Raw genomic sequence first — 20,524 nt, forward strand, 5'->3', positions numbered from 1 at the left:
TTCCTTAGACTAAAAAAATTAATTAAGAGCCTATAAAAGTGAAAAATAATATATTCTTTTGCTCCCAAATGAATCACCATCGTCATTTGCTCTCCCAAATTTTTCTCCTCGTTTTTTTTTTTTTTTTTAAAAAGTCAACATTATTTATTCACATTAACAAATAACGTTGTTTTACTTTTGTCTTACAAAAAAAAAAAAATTAATTATTATTATTATTATTATTATTTTAACCTTTTATCACGTAAATTAGCTCCTTTTCTCAAAATGTCAACCTCATTTGATATTTCTAATATAGGAATTTTTTATTTTTTAAAGACTCCCTGCAGACTACTAGTACAGAGCTTTCATTTCCATTTTAACAAATTAGCCCTTGATTTACCCACTACACTTTTGGTTTATAGGGATATTAAAAGATATAGTTACAGAATATATCTAACAAAATAAATAAACAATTCAATATAATCAGTTTTTTTTTTTTTTTTTTTAATTTATAAATATCTGCTCGTTATAATTTCTCTTACTATATTATCATATTTTATGTTCTTTGTCATTTATTTTTTAAACATTGAACAATGTATGACCAATTTAATTTGATTGCTTATTTAAAATACATTTTCAGTCATCCTAAAACATTAATGAGTGTATGGAAATTCTCTTGAACATTTTTTCTATTCTCAAAAAAATTTTGGAAAGTAAAATATATATATATATATATATATATATATATATATATATATAACTTTACTTAATCCCCATAAACTTTTATCACATTTGTAATTACCCATTCACGTTTAAAAACTCTTAATTTAGCGTATAAAACTTCCAATTTTTTGGAATGTCATCTATCCGTTAAATTTTTTTGTTAAATCTTGTCAAAATTCTCAAAATACTAATTTACTTAATTATAAAAAATTGCAAAGATTCAAAACGTTGATCAGGATTTAACAAAATTTACAAAAATACATGCACATGCCAGAACCTTTGAAATTTTTTTTCTATATATATATATAAAAAAAAAAGAGTACTTTAAGAATTTTAACAACATTTAACGTAAAATCCTAATGGAGAAGGACATTGCAAAAATTGAAAGTTTAATACTCTAAATTAAGAGCTTTTAAACTTTAGAGAGATAACTTCAAAACGTGTGAAAGTTTAAAAAGGTTGGAAAGGAAACCAAACATAACCTTAATCATATATAAAATTTAATATTCTTAAAGGGATATTGAGCGTTTCCTGAAGAATGGGAAGGTTTATATTTTAAGATATCAAAAGATATAGAAGTGGAAAGACTACCCTTGTTTGCTTTACAATAGCATATAATCTATGAATAAACTATAATCAACTTGGTAAAACATTTTTATGATTGACATTAACTAATCGATACAATTTATCAATAGGAAAATGAATATAACATGTGATCTTTTCCTTAATGGGCCATTTGGGAACAAACCTTTCAGCCCATTTATTGTCATTCTGCATTATGTCTGGAATCCATATCCTTTCCTTTCCTTTGTAGAATCCCATTTATTTTTCCAATGCTTTTGATAGTTGATTGTTAAATTGAGAAAGAGTAATTCTATTTAGTAGATTCTTGTATAATTACTATACACTTGGATCACGTGCAATCAAAATCAGCCATTTGATTATCACTCGATTTATTTATTTATTTTCACAAGTGCCGATTCATTGGCTGATTTTTTGTCACGTCATCTAACTATATGGCAGTTATACAAGACCGAATCTACTAAATAGTATTACCCATAAAGAAAATGTGTCCCATGTACTCTTTACCTTCTTTTATCTTTCAAAATCAGTAGGGAAAGGTAACCTGCAAGACACAAAAAAATATACCAAGATAATTATAGTTTCTCTTCGATATCAACATGCTACATATGTCTTAGCATTTTGTCTCCAACCAAAGCTTTTAGAATATATTAACTAAATAGTTAAACCCTAGGACAGATCCATCTGTTTGGTCAAGTCGTTGAATCGAAACTTAAACTATATGCTCTAACTACTAAAATTTAAATTAAGGTATCCCTGGATTGAAATCTTAATACTCTTAACTACATATTATAACCAGAAAACCAGAAAAACAAAGTTAATTAGTGTTGTAATGTTGCAAACTTACCCCAACTTGAGAGAAGTGTTGTTGTTGTCTTGGTCTTGAGGGGGATCAGCTGAGCTGCAAATATTGGTGATTGACTCAGATGACTGACCTTGTTCAATTGCATGTGTTTTAATGTTAAACTGTTTCTCCATCTGCTGAAACAGGCATTTTCCATCAATTGAGAAAGTAGGGAAACAAAGAAAAAAAATAGAAAAATTCAAGCCTGATACCTGTTTTAGTTGCTGGTTATCCTGCATCAGTTGGGATACCTGCATATTAAAAAATGAGAGAGAGAGAAAGAGGGAGATATTAAAGAATAAGAAGAAATACAAATAGACAGTTGCTCCTCACAAGAGAACAAAACCAACAACATAGAAATCCAAAGAGCAAAATATTTTTGGAAATACCCAGGACATAAAAATGCTTATGTTAATTAGTGAGTCTAGGTGCCTTGAAACATTTATGGTTCTTCTAGAAAATAACCTCAAATTCCTCTTGTTTTCCAAATGATCAGATTAACGCTAACAACCAATGTACGACTAATTGTAAGTGTTAGGAAGATTGATATCTTGAGGAGTCTTTTTGTGAGCCCATGATATAGCATGTTGAGACACCACACAACTCAAAAGTTTAAGCCTATGAGTTTAGGCCCAACAATGCTATATTAACCACTCACACTTCTTACATATATCTTTCCAATGTGAGACTTTATCCTTTTTTATACTTACACGTTATACTCAACAGTAAGACCCCTAAGTGATTTGAAAATGGGTTTAAAATGGCATATGGTGCTGGATTTATGGCTAAAATGATTTCACTAAAGGTTCTATGGTGGTTGTTAGCTTTGTGAGAGTCCATTCCCAATGCTTGAGCAAGCCACTGCACATACAAAGACCTTGGGAAAAGGAAGGCAAATTTCTTTGATTTTAATTTATAAACTTGCATCAACCTATTCATTTCTAGTTATCAAATACTTTGCTCTAAAATTAAGTAATTGTGTGCAACTACTAGTTAGAATATAAATTAAATGATTAAATTCATCTTTTCCTATCAAGTTTAAGTTTTGGGATAGTTAGTAATTTAAAATGGAATTATAGTAGAGGTCCTGAACTCGAATCCTGTCTTTTTCATTTACCTCGCATTTCAATTAAATATTTTACGTATTCGCAAATATTAGTATGAAAATGCTTTCCATTAAGTATCTTCCTAAATTATATATAATAATTGCATGAAATGCATGTCTTATGAAATTAGCACATGACCTTCCGCTCAAGGGCACTCATCTCTTCTCGAAATCTTTCATCCTGAAACACGTAAAAGCTTCTCATGTTAAGATACAGTACAAAAATCTCATCCCTTCATTATAATGCCAGCAAAGAGAGACAACAAAGAGAGACAACCTTTGCTTTTAAAACGCGACTCAAGCCTTCCTCGAGAAGTTCCTCTAGTTTCTTTAGTTCTTCCATATTCAATCCTTGGAGCTCTTCTCCCTTCAACTGCCTGTAATTAGTTGTAATCATTTTGTACATTAATTAATTTTGAGTATAACAACTTGATATAGAAATGTCGTTATAAGTACATAATACCTCAGTTCACGAGTCTTCTGCATGATTTCATTGCTCAACGAGGTGCAGGCACTGTTCTCAAGCTGAAAAGGGCACAAAGAGGTTCCATTAATGAAGATTTTCAGTATTATATTATATAACAATGGATTTTGTGCCTTTCCTTGGAAATATTTAAGGATGTTGTAACTTTTACGGTTATCATTCTGGGATTGCTACAAGTAGTTTGTTGTCAGACTTATTCCAGAAAATGCATCTAGCTTTTCATATTATGGTATAATTTTCTTTTATATGTAAGTTTCAAAAAATTACATGAAAATTTCAGATTACGGTTTAGTAAATACTTCTGAATCATGTTTCCTTATGATGACACTACTTAGGTACCTGCATTTACATTTACATAGAAATTAAGGAAATAAGAATGAAAAACATTGGAAATAAGGTAAACCCATAAGTTTAGCGGTATAAATGAATTTGTGTTGTGGATAATGTGTTTGTAGTTACATTTAGAGTAACCAGATAGAGAAGGTGTGGGATTTTGTTTTTGTTTTTGTTTTGGATAAATAAGAATTTATTGAAAAGAGAGCCCAATAACAATTTAATATGTCAACTAAAAATGCAATATGGAATAGAGATGAAAACAGCATATCTTTCAACCAAGCCAACCCCCATCAATCACTTTCCCATTGTGAAACTATGGCCTGAGCTCACCAGCCAATGGAGGAATTTTGATTTCGGGTCATACATAAGAACTTGGTGTTTTTAGCTCACAAGTTGATTCTCTATTGGAGGCTGTAAAGGAGGGGTTTTACACCATATCTGGATTGAAGATTGACAAGTAACCCCTAAAAAATAAGATGGCCTAAAGGATAAAAGTCAGAGAGTGCCTATACAAGCGAACGCCTACAACCGCAAACATGTGCAAACAAAACTAAAATATTACATCAGAAAACTCCAAGACCCAACTAGAAAGCTATTAACGGGAAAATCTCAGACACCCTTAAAGGAATTAATGGTGGATCTAACTAAAACATAATCTCCAAGACAATGCACCTAGACTCCCTATTTCTCCTCTGAAACGATACTCTTGCATTTCTCTCACGCCAAATAGCATACATTGTAGCAACCATCATTATTGTCAGGTTTTTGAAATTGGCTTCGTTCAGAGTACGCAATCTTACATGTTATTTATTTCATCACCTATAGTTTCGGTTTGAAAATGTCATGTGTTGGAGTAGGACCTACCTCATCAGATATAAGACCTTTGGAGAGATGAGGTGCCCTCGAGACTATTGTTCCTGTGCTTAGGTCAAGTTTTTGAAGCTGAGAGGCTTAGTCCATAAGAAAATTAAATTTGAGGGGGATCGGGTTTTGTGAACGAAGTCTTTCTAATGGTAAGTTTTTGGTTTGGAGTGCATAATTAAGAGAGTATTCGACCATAGGTCTTAGGGTGGAACTATATAAGATCATTTGAATGAGCAAAATGATTCCTAAAACATTTGATAGTTCTTTGGTTTGCTATGTGGAAGAGGCTAGTTGCCCAGTTAACTAAGTGTCCTCTTGTTCTTTCCATGCCCATTCTCTCAATGATTTTGGCACATCTCTTGTGAACAATGTAATCTCCAAAGGGCCAATAGGTGCCAAGAGGATACTTCTCAATGGATGGTAAGTAATTGCAAGGAAACGTCTCTTTTAGACCTAATTGCCAAGTTGATGCTAGAGGTTGTGATGTACCCGTTTGGGCCGTTCTAGCATGAAAGAAACTACCATGACCTAGGGAAACACTTGTATGTTATCCTTCCAAAAATGTTAGTCAAGTTACGAATGGAGCTCTCCAAAATTTCCTATAAAGCTAATCTTACGTAGCAGCACATATATATCTAATACTTTTAAAATCCACCCACTAATGTGGAACTTTCTATGATGTCACAATTTCCTTCACTTAAATCTTTAGTGTTTTTGTGAGGGCCTACTTCACGTTGCAACCCAACCCCATATGGTGTTTTGCTATTTCAGCCTAATACTATTTGTCACAACCCTTAAAGCGCTAGCTCATTACTACTCCAAAAGAGCTAGTCAAAGTTACATTTTGAGCTCAATGAAATCATTTATAAAGTTGAGTCTTACCTAGTAAAGAACTACATAATATGAAAATTGTATTTATGCAACACCTTTACAATCCACTCACCTAATGTGGAACTAACTTTCCGGAGTGTCACAGTTTTCAAAATTACTATGAATGAAATGCCTATACTTTTTTTTTTTAAAAAAAAATAAACATCATAAAAATAAAATAATGGTAGGATCAATGGTTAAATTACAAAAAGTTAGGATCTTTTTTGGCAAATCCATCAGTCTTATAAATATGTTTTCCAATATGCATTTTGGGTTAGAATTAGAATTAATCCCTTGCCTTTTATTCTTTGTTTTTTTTTTTTTTTCCTATTAATTCAATCTTTATTCATCCAAAAAACGATAAAAAGAGTTCGAAATCTTTGCTCCTTCAAACTATTTATTCATTTATCTAGAGAAACATTAAGAAGTATTCATTCCCTCCAAGCTAACATTAAAAAAGGGACATTATATATCTAACCTGCAGCTCCAAAGATGGTTGGTCGAGATTCTTTGAATGTATATTTTGTCGTCCAATTACCTGTTGCATACTTCAAACAACAAACGAATAGCGATTCAATTCCTAAGAATAAAATGCAAAGCATGTGTGCAGTTGAGTTTCTGTAGAACATTTATGCACCCTTAAACTATTTATACTGATTGATAAAGATGATACGTTGACTTTACGTAACATGACTTTGGTTTTAGATATGGTGCTAATGAATTAAAATGTTGTTTACAAACCATAGAACACACTGCAGCAGTAAGATGTGATAATAGTTTTCCATGAAAGTTCATCATGAAACCCTAGAAATTTATCGCCATCCCCCTCCCTTGTATGTGTTTCCTTTTTTTTTTTTTTTTTCCTTGAAGTGCTTCTATGTGTTTCCTGATCTACGATTAATGCTGCTGAATTTTTTACCACTACCTAAATTCATTTTCCCTTTGAAAATGCTAACATCATGTTTAACAACCACAATCGAAGATAAGTTTAGAAGTTCCATAAACAAAGCTATAATAAACAACACATTCATTTATGATGGAAAAGAAAGTTGCAATGGTGTATGTGGCCACAATGGCCAAAATTTACAATATTATTTTCATGATAGTGATTGCGACCATAAAAGGTTTGAATGTTCCTAAACATAAGAAACTTTACCATCTTAGCAAGGCTAACACAAACTTTTCCTTTTGCTGTTTCTCAATGTGTGACCAGTTTTTTTTTTTTTTTTTTTTTTTTTTTTTTTTCACTTGTGATGGTTGTTACAGTGCTGACATCCTGGGTTACCCTTTTTATTATTTTCTTGACTTAAACCAATGTAATAGATGAGGTACCATCTCCCATCCGCTAGTTTTGAGTTTTATGTACATGTTAGGGCGAGAAATGCCCAAAGAGGCTACAAAGAGGAGATTAATGTACAAAACGCTTAAGCTAATTAATGGGTTTGAGTCTACTTATTTATATTAACTATTCACTTTTTTTTTTTTTTTTTGCTTTTTCTCAATGTGAGACTCAACACTCATGTTCACTCACAAATAATCTCTCCTCACGTGTAAGTTTCTTTCACATTAACTTAACTTCCCCTTACATGCAAGTCCTTTATAAATCAAAGAGTGTCACGCATACAAGAGTTGCATCAATTGTAGCTCGCCAAATGCAACTTTGCTCCAAGAGCTAGCCACACTCGTTACCCAAGGCATACAATATGCTTCGAAGACCTAAGCATTCATTTCAACCAGAAGTTGAACCATGGCTTTAATTTGATACCCATTTTTTAGGAAGAAAATCGCTTAGAGAGTCCACCAAGAACACATTTAAATACATGTTTGAACACTACTCAAACCCAAAAACTTAAGTTAATTGGTTTAGGTCTATTTATGTATATTAACTACTCTGTTTATTTTTTCCTCAATGTGAGAATCAAACTAATGATTTTAGTTCATTTAAGGTATCTTATCCTCAAAAGGCTAAACAACATTTTGTCTTTCCCCCATCAGATGTGCTAGCAAAGTCATGTTCAAACATTCATACAAAATGCTCGTTGATAATTTTCTATAGGAGATCCTATCTTGTCCACCTCTTCAATAATCCCATTCCAGAGTGTTTAGTTATGTGCTTTCCTCATAGATACACGCTTCATCCAAATACTAGAGTCAAGTCTCTAAAGTATCAAAAAAATTTATCTTCGAGAAAGGGATTGGTCCATTGTTAGCTTGGGTCTAACCTTGGGGGAGAGAAAACCATTCAACTACAGTCCAACCAAGGAGGAAATGACCTATCCCTAAGATGCTTCAAATTAATTAAAAATGCAAACCAAGAAAAAGTTGTATTGTATAAGAAAGTGTACATGCTGAGAGATAAAGCTTGCAATGAAAATTAATTATAGTGAAATGATCCTAGTGAATTGATTAAAGTGAAACTTATAAAGAAATGATCCTAGTGAATTGATCCAATACCGTCAAGATGCGGTTACATACAAAGGCTATTTGAGAGCCTTATCAGCAACGTCATCAGATGGGTGTCTTGACATGATCTTCAAAGTGGCACTCTAAGGAGTCTCGTGAGCAAGCCGTCTTGACAAGATGTGTTTAGGTTGACTCTAGAGAGTGTTTTCAGCTATATCATCGGAAAGGCGTCCTTATGAGAGTTGTTTCAATGAACTTCTGAAGCGGTTCGTCAGCTAGGTTGTTAGCAAGGTCGTCCTAACGTCGTTAAGTTACCTACATGATTTTATTTGTGCCAATAGAGTTCTTTGCTTTGTGAGCCTTAAATATTTATTCTCTCTTGGAGTTTCTGTGAACCAAACCAAACACAAATAACAAACCTTTAGCCATCGGAGTTCTGGTAGATGAGATTAAGTACAAAATTATTTGAAAGTTCTCGAAGAGCTATTTTTGTAGAATTGAAAATGGGTTAGTTGTCTAGTACAAATGGTATGAGGAGCCCAATCGTGATGATGAAGATCCTTCACAAGGATTCGGGGGTTGGGAGTCTCCACCAATCTATGATGACAATCTTAGTGGTGACGATGAAGATCCTAAGGGAAGACCCTTGCCATCCAACCTAGAGGGAGAGTACGTAGAAGACGGGTTTCCTCCCATGTTTGGCGGCCTCTACCCGGAGGAAGATGATCCCCTGGAAGAGGAAGAACCCATGGATGGCATCGCAAAGGGAGAGCGCCATAGAGTTTCAATTTGATTTAAGTTCGTACTTTTATGTTTTACATTTTATGTCAGCTCCCATTCAGCCTTAAGTTCCGACCGGATAAGCGCCATAGAGTTTCAATTTGATTTAAGTTCGTACTTTTATGTTTTACATTTTATGTCAGCTCCCATTCAGCCTTAAGTTCCGACCGGATAAGCGCCATAGAGTTTCAATTTGATTTAAGTTCGTGCTTTTATTAGGTTTAGGGTTTGGGTGCCTATATATACATGTTTTATAGACCCTAGAACGGAGTTGTTTATGATTGAGTTTTGTTCAATAAAAGGCCTCATAGTTGAGCGTTCTTCTATTTTCCTTCAAAACCTAGAAAGTATCTAATGTTTTAGAGAAGATTTCATATATCCTTTGATAGAATCAAGATCTAGAAATACCTATCCGTTCTTTATTATTGTTATTCGCTATAGCCCACTAAGTCACACTGCATCAAAATGTATAAAATTCAATTGCAAAAGTTTTCTAGTGACAAACTAACTTGTTTAATAAATTCTTAAAAACCTCAAGGTGATAAATGTGGTTTGGCTTTTAGTTTGATTACTTCCACTTCAAAAACCCCATTTGTCACTAAAGCTAAGATTACTTTTGTACCCTCTACTTGTGTGAAAACTAAAGGAAAGGGAGTTCATGATTTTGCTGGGTGTAAGTCTGAAGGTATACACCCTTCTAAGAAACAATCTTATCAAGGGTTTCTTTTAAGATTTATAATTGGTCTATTTGGTCCTCCAACAAGTGTCTTTGTTATTTGTGGTTTGGTAGATTTGTACTTAGGATTTGGGCAAAAAAATGTTCAAGAAAATCAAGTACATAAAGCTTTGTTCATAGGATCGTCCACTGATCTCTGGATGAAATGGGTTGAGAGAAAGCCTCGTCTGTTGATGTCTAAACGATGCCCAGAAAAAATGTTTCTTTTGCTGGCATGTTCTCTCATGTCCAAACAACTTGGATAAACATAAGGTTTCGTCTGAAGGGGCCTTTGCACATGTCCACACGAATATGAGAAACAAAAACTCTCGTCCGCTGAGACATTTGCTAGTGTCTGAACATCTCATTAACCTGTACAGATGCCGCCACAAAAAAACCTAAACTAACTTTAAGTTTTAGGGTTGATTTTCACAAATCTACTAAAGGACTTTAAAGGAACGATTTTCAGAGAGCTAAGCAAAGATAAGCAAGGATGATATTGAGTTTTTTCATACACTAAGAGTGATAATAGCTTAAAAGAGCACATTTTCTTTAATTAAAAGTGCATTATAATAGTTGGTTTGATCTAATTTCTTGCATTTTATAAGTTAATTTTGAAATACTGCCTAATCATTAATCTTGAGCTAAATGATAGACTAATGCAAGAAATTGTCTTTCGTAGGAATTGTCATAATTTCAAAACAAAATAAATAAAGAAAAAAACAAAGGCAAGCAAGGAGTGAAATCAAGGGGCAAAACGCAGCAAATCGAGCAAAAAATCATTTGTGTTGTAGCAGTTAGTGGCCAAGGCAATGAAAAAAAATTGAAAATGAAACAAAGCTGCGTCCATCGTGTAGAAGGAAACTAGCTAAGGAACCAGACACAAAAAACAAAAAGGGAAGAATCGCGAGAATCAACACCAAATACGGAGAGAGAAATCTGGGTTGAAAACTTGAGGTTGTAGGCTAGGGGTCAAGCATTGTGTATAGATATATGATTGGCAAATTCTCTAGCTAGGGCTAGGGGTCAAGCCTAGTATTTTTATTACATTTTCATTGTGTGCTAAGAGCTTTTTTTAGTATGAGCCGAGTGGTTTTACCTTTCATGTGTTATTCAAAGGGTTTTCACTTTCTCAACAACAATTTGGTGTGTTAATGTGTGAATGCTTTATGGTTTCATAAGTGTTTGATAATTGAATTTTATTCTACTGCATACTTTTGTCCTGGGTCTAAATTCTTTTTTTTTTAATTGGTATCAAAGCGAGGTACAATCAGTTTAGATTAAACTTTTTGATTGTGATCCCTTACCTTGTTAGTACCTCCCTACTTTGACAAAAACAATTAAGCTTATTAGAAGGCTCACATGAGAGCCTTCCTTAAATCTTTGGACGAGCATGTCTAGACAACCACAAGTGTTAGGGATCTAAACAAATGAACCCAGAAAAATTTTCAAACTAACAATGCAGGCCGTGAGTAGTAGACAAAGGAGAAAGAATTGCATTTTTTTAAATTTAAAAACCTTTGTCGCCTTAGTTTGAAAATTTTTCTTGATTTATTTGTTTGGCTCTCTAGCACTTCTCCTAGACAACCATTAAGAAAGGTTGGAAATGGCAAAAAATGCCACTGGAACCCAAAGATGAGCTAAATGAGTATAATTAGAATGAAAAAGTCCTAATTGATATTTTCATGGATGTGTCTACTAAGGGATTCAAGTGAATTTCTCGTAATGAGATTGCCAAAGAAGCTTGGGAAATCCTAGAGGATACCCGTGAAGGTACCTCGGTTGTAAAGAATTCCAAATTTCAGATGTTGACATCTAAGTTTGAGGAGATTAAAATAAATGATGATGAGCCATTCGACGAGTTTTATGCTTGTTTGAACGATATCCTCAACCTAAGTTTTAATCTTAAGGAGAAGATCCCTCACAACAAGATTTTAGGAAAAACTTGAGGGCACTAATAAGAAGTTTAGGAAATTCCTCAGATTTTAGAAAGGGACTAACAAGAACCCCTCTTTGATGACATTGTGCGTTCAAGTATGATATTTTCAGTATTATTCATTGTGCTTAAACATGTTACATTAGTCATATCATTTACATCAAACATACCTAATCTTGACCTAGCTAGGTAGTGTCTAGCTAGTCCACATGCTTGCACTGTCATGATTAGTGCATCTCCTTATGCTTGGGTGATTAACTATTGGTTTAAACTATTTGTGTGTTCGTTGCTTGTGTTTTCAATAAAATTAATGGTCGAGTCTTCAAGAATGCGTGAAAGAAAAGTTCAGGCAGACCCTAGTAGTTGAGAGGGTAGTTAAGGTGGCTGATCTAGAGGAACCTCCTTTTTCTTTCATTTTAGACATCTTTAAGGATAGGGTTTGGCTGTAACTTTTCAACCAATTAATTTTTGTCGTGAGATAAGGCAGTTATGAGGTTTTTACTAAGAGTACATTAATATACATAGTTGAACACAACTCTAGCCCAAAAGCCCAAGCTAATGGGCTAAGGTCCACTTAGGTATATTAACTATTCTTTTCTTTTATATTTTTTTAATGTGGGACTCAACATTTACAAGTGCACTCACAACAATTTTTACCTTAAAATTGTTTGAGAATTCTATATGAACATCGATTAAATAAGCATGACCACTCCCTCTTTTGTGACCTCTATCTTAGGCATCAAAATCAAAGCTTCCATACCACTTGAGCCAAAGAGTATTTCTAGGAGCTTTCTTTTTATTTTTCCAAAATTTGAGAAACTAAACTACTTTTTGCTTCTTTATTTAAATACACTTCAAAATAGTTTTCCTTTAATTTTTTTCTATATCATTAACATATTATTTTTCACTTTTACTTTTTTTTCATTTTTTTTTTCTCTTCTCTCTCTCTCTCTCTCTCTCTCTCTCTCTTATCGTCTAGTCTTCTGCAAGCTCCCACCTCTCCATCGGAAAACTCAATAAAATCAAACAAACCAATCAACAAGTTCTGCAAGCTCCCACCTCTCATTATCAGCTTTAATGACTTTCTTGTTCCTTTTTTTTTTCTTCTACTTAGGCATTTTCTTGCATACTTCCAATTTACTAAGGTTATGTCCTGCGCTTTTTAATATATACTTCATTACTTATCAAAACCAAATTCCTATCCAAATCCCAAATCCCAAATCAAGTAGGTGTTTGTTCCTCCCCAGGGTCCTTCATGGCCAAACCATAGCCTTACTTGGTAAACAACAAGCCCTTTCCAATGCACTGTTCATGATTGGTGAGAAAAAAAATGAGTGTAATAATTAGTATAGAAAAGTGAAAAAGTTGTATTAAAAAGTAGAAAAGTTTTATTTTGTAGTGATTGTTTTTATTTAAATAGGAATAAAAAATAAATGATGTGATATAAAAAGTGAATGTTTTGATGTTAATTTTTTTGAAAAATAAGATGAATCGTGTGGCAGTGTTTGGTGTTGTTTGCCAAACACCACCCATGTCTCTCATTTTCTCTTAGGGGACATGTCTAACCCTATGAGACTCTTTGTCAAGATCATTATGATCATTATGACCAATCTGTGTCACATCCATAGGCACATTTTTTATGAGGACTGATGAGTCTCTTCCTCAATTGTAAACAAACTTTGTTGGTGCCAATGACTGAATTATCCAGATAAAGATGGATGTCAAACCAGTTTTGCACAAGGATGCCCCAAAGGATGCTGATGAGACCACTTGAGTTTTCCCTTTGTCATTTGTGACAAAAAGGAGAGTGTGGATAGTGAGACATAGGGGGAGAGTTGCTTGGATATAGAGGGACATAAAATATTTTTGATGATTTGTTATTTTGCTACAGATTAACACATTTTTGTGTAGTTCAAAACTATTTATTGTTGAGATGTTTATGTAATTTGAAAACAATCTGTTGATGCTACATGGATGTATTTTTTTGGGTTTAATCTTGAAAATTCTTAAACATCTATGTAATGTGAATGGATTCAATGATTTAGATATTACATTATTTAATAATTTATTCATTTAGAAATATGAGTAATTATTTTGAATCTACAAATCTCAATGCTTGTGACGTGTTTGTTCATGGTTTCAGAAGACCGGTTCAAACTTCAAATTTTCAACTTAGCTTAGTTTTGTGGTTTAGTAGGCCGGCTTAGGTTATGTTTTGAGTTTGAAATTTGTTCTATATATTTTGTTCTCTATTTTATCACCAAATTGCCAAATGAGGAGTTTGTTAAGTTTTTAATGTTGGCATATTAAGTGCTCAAAACATTAATTGTAAGTTCTTTAGTCTTAGGGTTTTGGTTGTCTTCAAAGTGTTGTGCATTTATGAAGAGCAAAACCAGTTAGCAAACTCATCAGCCATGGCATCCTGGCACTCACCAGTTAGCAAACTCACCAGCAACGTCATCAAATGAGCGTCTTGATGTGGTCTTCAAAGTGGTACCCTAGGAGCCTCATTTGCTAAGGCGTCAGTAAGCCGTCCTAACGAGATGATTATTGAACCATAGAGAGCTTTGTTAGCTAAGGTGCTAGCAAGTCGTCCTAACAAGATGTGTTCATGTGAACTTTTAGAGAGTATTGTCAGCTAGGTCGTTAGCAAGGCATCCCGACGAGAGCTATTTCAATGGACTTCTAGAGAGGTTCGTCAACTAGGTGGTTAGCGACTTGTCCTAATGAGACATGTTTAAAAGGACTCCCGACAGTTTCATTAACTAGCATGTCGGCAAGGTCGTCCCAATGTTGTCAATATTAAATAGTAAAAGCCTAAAGTTGACGACTTCATTATGTGTCTTGACACCACTGTGTTACCTGCATGATTTTAGGGATTCGCTAGATGTGAAACACTCGAATTTTACCTTTGCCTATATAAGGACTATTAAACATGACTTCCAAGAGAGTTCTTTGTCTTGTGAGCCTTGAATCTTGATTCTTTCTTTAACACAAATTACAAACCTTCAGCCACTGGAGTTCCGGCATAAGAGATCAAGTAGAAGAATTGTCTAGTGGTTCTGAAAGTGCTATTGTGATAGAGGGCAAGTGAGTCACTTGTGTACTCCAAAGGTGTGCAAACTACAAAGGTTTTGTAAGTGTGAACTTGTAATCTCTTATTCTTCTATAGTGGATTGATTTCTTAAGTTTTGTTACCCATAAATTATTCAAAAATTGTTTATTGAATGTGTTCGATTTTGATTATTATTCGATTAATTGTTCACCATATTATTTGCAAGTAATAATAATTTATGTGTAATACTTATTCACTCCCCCTCTAGGTGTTGTTTCGGGTCAAAACGTGTATTTCATAAACAAATCACATTGATAAGAAATCTTGCTATGCTCATTTTGAAATCAAAAGACAATTATATTATTTCACAACTATGTGACCCTATTTAAGCATGCAAAGACCATCTCAACTGATATAGCAGTGTCGAAGCGGTTAGAAGTCAAGCTTTGACAACCTCGTTCAAATGGCTCTCAAGTCCATTCCAATTGAACTCAAACTGTGCATCTCATTTCAACGTACCTAATTCCCTTTCAAATGAAATTTGGCAAAACTAGATGAAAGCTAGGGTGTTTTTCCATGCATTTTTATTGGTTTTAAGAGTTATTTTGGTCGTGTTACCGTACAAACAGTTATTACATTAATTGAGTTCTTTTAGGGATTCGTAATTTTTGTTTTTTGATACTTACTATTTTATTGGTTTTATTAGAATCGGCTATCTTATGATATGTAAGTATTTTATTTTCACTGTTTTTCCTAAGAGTTTTAGGAGTAAGAGATCGCTCAAAACTTATTTACTAGGGAATCGTACTTAGATAATTGCTAGTTAATTAATTTCGGAGGCGTTACATGGCTTGTGGGAAACCCCAACCCCACGGAGATAGTTGTGGAGCTAAGGGACCCCCACAATCCACCCTATCCCATGCTAGGGTGGGTCATAAGAGATCCCCACCCATGCAACCACCTGCGTGGGTCGAAGGGCAATCATCAAAGTCCCCCCACCCAATCCCTTAGAAAGGAAAAGATCCTTCAAAATGAACTATCGTTCCCAATCCTATTCGTCGACTGTGTCGTGGTTGACGTGGCAAAGAACCTAGCCCGAGTCATGGTTGATGTGACAAAGCCCATAGGGATATATTCAACAACCCATCGTTGATCATGGTGAAATTTTTGCTGCTATTGCACGTTTGGAAACCATAAGAATGGTCATTTCTCTTGCAACTCAAAATAAATTAAGGATTTATCAAATGGATTGACAATCCGCTTTCTTGAATGGAATTCTTGAGGAGAAAATTTATGTTGAATCACCTATAGGTTATGTCATCAATAGGCATGAGGAGAAAGTCTTGAAATTAAAAAATGTGTATTATGGCTTAAAACAAGCACCAAGGGCATGGAATAGTTGAATTGATAAGGTGCGTGAATATGCTCTCTATGCTAAGATGCGTGAGAATGAAAATATTTAGATTGTTTGCTTGTATGTAGATGGCTTGATTTTTATAGGCAACAAACCAAACATGTTTGAAGATTTCAAGAAAACAACAACTCAAGAATTTGAAATGATTGAAAATGGACTCATGTCCAATTATCTTGGAATTGATATAAAGCAAATTGAGGAGGGAATTTTTATTTGTCAAGGAGGCTTTTCAAAGAAAATTCTCACAAGGTTCAGTATGGACAATTGTAAATCTGTTAGCACTCTGATAGAATGTGGAATCAAATTGTCAAAGCATGAAGAAGCAACAAAGGTGGATTCAACAATTTTCAGGAGTTTAGTTTGAAGCTTAAGATACTTGACATGCACAAGACAGGGTATTATCTACGGAGTTGGGCTTGTTAGTCATTATATGGAGTCACCTAGCATGACACATTTCAATCAGGCTAAAAGAATTCTTGGTTATATCAAAAGTACAATTGATTTTGGCCTACTTTATTCATCTTCTAATGAATTCAAACTTGTGCATTTAATTTATAGTGATTGGGTTGGAGATGTGGATGATAGAAATAGCACTTTATATCAAAAGTACAATTGATTTTGGCCTACTTTATTCATCTTCTAATGAATTCAAACTTGTGCATTTAATTTATAGTGATTGGGTTGGAGATGTGGATGATAGAAATAGCACTTTATATCAAAAGTACAATTGATTTTGGCCTACTTTATTCATCTTCTAATGAATTCAAACTTGTGCATTTAATTTATAGTGATTGGGTTGGAGATGTGGATGATAGAAATAGCACTTTATATCAAAACTACAATTGATTTTGGCCTACTTTATTCATCTTCTAATGAATTCAAACTTGTGCATTAAATTTATAGTGATTGGGTTGGAGATGTGGATGATAGAAATAGCACTACCGGATTTGTCTTCTACTTCGAAAGTTCGGCATTTACTTGGATTTCTAAAAAACAAACAATTGTGACACTCTACATTTGAAACCGAACATGTTGCCGCTACATCATGTGCATGTTTGTCATGCAATTTGGTTGAGCAAATTGTTGAAAGAACTACATAAGCCACAAGAGGAAGGTACGGAAATCTTTCTTGATAACAAGTCAGCGTTTGATTGGCCAAAAATCCAATATTTCATGATCAAAGTAAACACATTGACACAAGATATCATTTTCTTAGAGAATGTATTGTCAAGAAGGAGGTAAAACTCAAGTTTGTGAAGACTTAGGATCAAGTTGCGGACATTTTCACTAAGCCTCTCAAGGATGATACTTTTAGCAAGCGCTACGAACGTTACTTGGACTCACTAGAAATTATGTTTAAAGGGGGTATTGAATACTACACTCAATTCCAATAATATCATATTCTTGTAAGTTAAGTGTCTTGAAGAGTTTGTGTGTTTTGGTTTTTCAAGCATGTAGGAGTTACATGAGATTTATTTTGCATGTGGGAGCTACGTGAGAGTTATATGCATGGAGTCACATAGGATTGATTCTATATGTGGGAGTTACTTATGTCTTGTTTGGGAGAGAAATTTATTTCATGAACTTGCATATTTGGTTGTCCGGATAGCATATTCAGTCTCCTAGAGCAGAAAAGCTAATCTCCCTCACAATTTGAGCTATATTGTTTACTGCTTCCACTCGTAGTAGTGCTTTCCCTTATATCTATGCATATCATCACAGTAGGAAAATCCTACTCCAATTGAATGGCATCATCACTCTATCTAAAGAACCAAAAAAAATTCCTTCTACTCTAATTGAATGCCCGCACACTAACTGAAGAGGAATCAAGCTGCATTTGTCGCCCATATTGAAGGAAAATATAGAGAGCTAGATTCAGAAAGGGGATGTTCATGCACTGGAATTTGCCTAATTAAATTGCTAACACTTTGCTTTGTGTTGTGTTAAAGTTGATCCCAACTTAGAGTACATAGAATTGTGTGATCTGTTGAAGTAGGGGCGGGGAATCAAGCCAAACATATTTCCTGTTGGCTATAGTATTAAATAGAGCTTAACATTATCTATACATATGAGTTCAGACACCCCAAAAATCACAGATTTTTGGAATGGCTGAAACGTTGAAAATTGGTGAACTAAGACAACTTTGATTCCTTTATTCAACTTGATCAAAATGACTTGCTTACATTGGTATTTATGTATAGACTATAAAGAATCTTCTAGCTCACTCATTTACATCACATCACTCAAAAAATTGCATTATAAATTCCAAGTCTATAGATTTTATTAGTTAGTATAATAAGATTACTACCGAGTTGATATGAACATGTGGAAAAGGATTAAACCTGAAGAAGAAACTAATTACAATGTACTTTAATTCCACTTCTAAATCAAATGATATCAACAAGACAAGACAATTTTGCGGCTTCATGATAACAAATTAGTTGTCTTCTAAATCAAATGATATAATCCCAAAATACGTATGTTGATTCCTAAATTAATTATTGCATCATATCATTCATGTGCTTAATTAATATGCACTTCTATATCAACTGTTTTAAACCAAAAAGTACGTTCCTAAATAGTTCACCATATCATTCATTTGGGTATACGCTATATTTTATGAAGACATCCTTAAAGAAATGCTGCCAACATATTTTATTATTGGAGGACAATAAAAGTACAAAACCACAAAGCTCGTTAGGAATGAGAGGAAACATTGAAACTCCTAATTAAAGCTTAATTTACAATAAGTAAACGCAAGTACTACAAAATAAGTAGCAGCGACATATTAAACCCATCAAGGTGATATTAACTTCTCTTTTTTCTGGGGTAAACTTGAAAATCAAGTACTACAAAATAAGTAGCAGCGACATATTAAACCCATCAAGGTGATATTAACTTCTCTTTTTTCTGGGGTAAACTTGAAAATTGTGCTTTGCAGAAAGGAAAAGACTCGGTAGTACTTCTTCTTCTTCTTCTTCTTTTTTTTTTTTTTCTTCTTTATTTGATGTATCCTGGTACATTTTTTCAGTCACTCTTTAGGTTTGCTCATTCTTCTATTGTTTAATTTGGGTCTTTGTTTTGAGCTTTTGGATTTCTCATATTCCCTCTCTCGCTCTCAAGAAATGATAAAACTATTGGAGAATGCATGAATAAAACGATCTAAAGGTATAGATAGACAGCGACATATACTTTACTATAAGTAGAAAAACTATATGTTTCTCTAAGTAGAAAGATGCAAGAGAGAGAGAGAGAAACCTTGAGCTGGCGTAGTGAAAGAGCTTTCCAGTAGAAGAAAAGACAATGAGAGCAATTTCAGCATCGCAGAGAGTTGAGAGCTCCATAGCCTTCTTAAACAGCCCCCTCCTCCTCTTTGAGAAAGTCACCTGCCTTGCCGTTGTGTTGTCAATCTTTTTGATCTGGATTTTCCTCCTCGTCATTTTTTAGAGAAATTAAAAAATGATCCGACCCTTTACATAAAACCAATCAAAATTATCATCCCCAACTATTAATTCTAGGAAGAGAAATCAAAACTTTACTTGTACAAATTAAAAGAGGAATAAATATCCTTCACAAATGTTTTAATCCAAGAATTCAAAAGAAAACCAGTACCTCAGAGACAGCAAATTCAAACTCCTATACCTGAAAAATATAGACAGTCAAAAGAAAACCAGTTTTTTTCACAAAGAGGGAGAGTATATATATATATATATATATATATATATATAGAAGAAAGTTCTTTCAACCTGCACTTGCTCTCTCCAAAAAAACAAAAAAGAAGGAAAAATATGAAACATAAGCTGAAATTTAACCTACCCTTCAGACAACAATCAACTAATCTTGCAGATCTTCCACCAGTCTTCTAGTGCTTAGTAAGCATTCTATATATGGAAAATGTGGAGAGAGAGAGAGAGAGAGAGAGAGAGAGTGGTATGTAGAGAGTAAGAACAAAGGAAAAAAAGAAAGACGGGGAATTTTCCAAATTAGGCCAACAATCTCTAACCAACCAACCCTAGTTTGCAGAAACACTGTGGGGGTGAAGAAGGAGATCGAAGAATAATTGATGAACCCTACTGTTCTAGCTTCACTGCTTCCTTTCCTTTCTTGTCGTTTGTAGGGCTGTTGACATCCGACACTTGCCACAAAAAGTTTTAAGATAGGGAGAGAGAGAGAAAAGAGAAAAGAGAATGAATGAGATACTTCTTTTTATTTTTTTAATATAAGCATCTAAATAAAGAAAATTCATGTTCCTTTTTTGGTCAAGCAGAGGGGTAGTCAGGTCATCTGCAATTTCAAATTAAGTTTGGTTATAAAAAAGAGAAGCCAACTGAATGGGTGCATTCATTGTGGTTGTTGATAAGTGGCTCAGATTAAAAAAGGAGTGCATGATTTTTATTGTTTTTTTATAAGTTGAGGTTCATTCCGTACAGATTG

At 33.9% G+C, this 20,524-nt stretch overlaps 1 protein-coding gene across 4 annotated transcripts; it reads right to left on the bottom strand.

Moving 5' to 3' along the window:
• Window positions 1-1,343: 1,343 nt before the first annotated feature.
• LOC132179373 (MADS-box protein SVP) lies at window positions 1,344-20,268 on the bottom strand. Of its 4 annotated transcripts, none has more exons than XM_059592091.2 (10): window positions 19,907-20,268; window positions 19,703-19,732; window positions 19,349-19,560; window positions 6,266-6,335; window positions 3,697-3,758; window positions 3,511-3,610; window positions 3,373-3,414; window positions 2,341-2,379; window positions 2,132-2,262; window positions 1,344-1,828 (listed from the first exon to the last, which is right to left on the bottom strand). In XM_059592091.2, the coding sequence occupies exons 3-10, from the start codon at window positions 19,528-19,530 to the stop codon at window positions 1,798-1,800; spliced, it is 657 nt and encodes a 218-aa protein (XP_059448074.2). In that variant the 5' UTR covers window positions 19,531-19,560; window positions 19,703-19,732; window positions 19,907-20,268; the 3' UTR covers window positions 1,344-1,797. The 4 variants fall into 4 exon arrangements, with proteins under 4 accessions (XP_059448074.2, XP_059448072.2, XP_059448073.2 ...); XM_059592089.2 differs by having other exon boundaries at window positions 2,132-2,265; XM_059592090.2 differs by lacking the exon at window positions 19,703-19,732 and having other exon boundaries at window positions 2,132-2,265.
• Window positions 20,269-20,524: the final 256 nt, after the last annotated feature.

This window comes from Corylus avellana, chromosome 4, assembly GCF_965113065.1.
Source record: "Corylus avellana chromosome 4, dhCorAvel1.hap1.2, whole genome shotgun sequence".
NCBI lineage: Eukaryota > Viridiplantae > Streptophyta > Magnoliopsida > Fagales > Betulaceae > Corylus > Corylus avellana.

Excerpts from the sequence above, each read along its gene's own strand:
- LOC132179373 (XM_059592090.2), bottom strand. The coding sequence starts at position 19,530 with ATGACGAGGAGGAAAATCCAGATCAAAAAGATTGACAACACAACGGCA. Across the intron at positions 3,415-3,510 it reads GTCGCGTTTTAAAAGCAAAG|GATGAAAGATTTCGAGAAGA; the intron begins GTTGTCTCTCTT and ends TACGTGTTTCAG. Across the intron at positions 1,829-2,131 it reads AACACTTCTCTCAAGTTGGG|GTTACCTTTCCCTACTGATT; the intron begins GTAAGTTTGCAA and ends TGTGTCTTGCAG.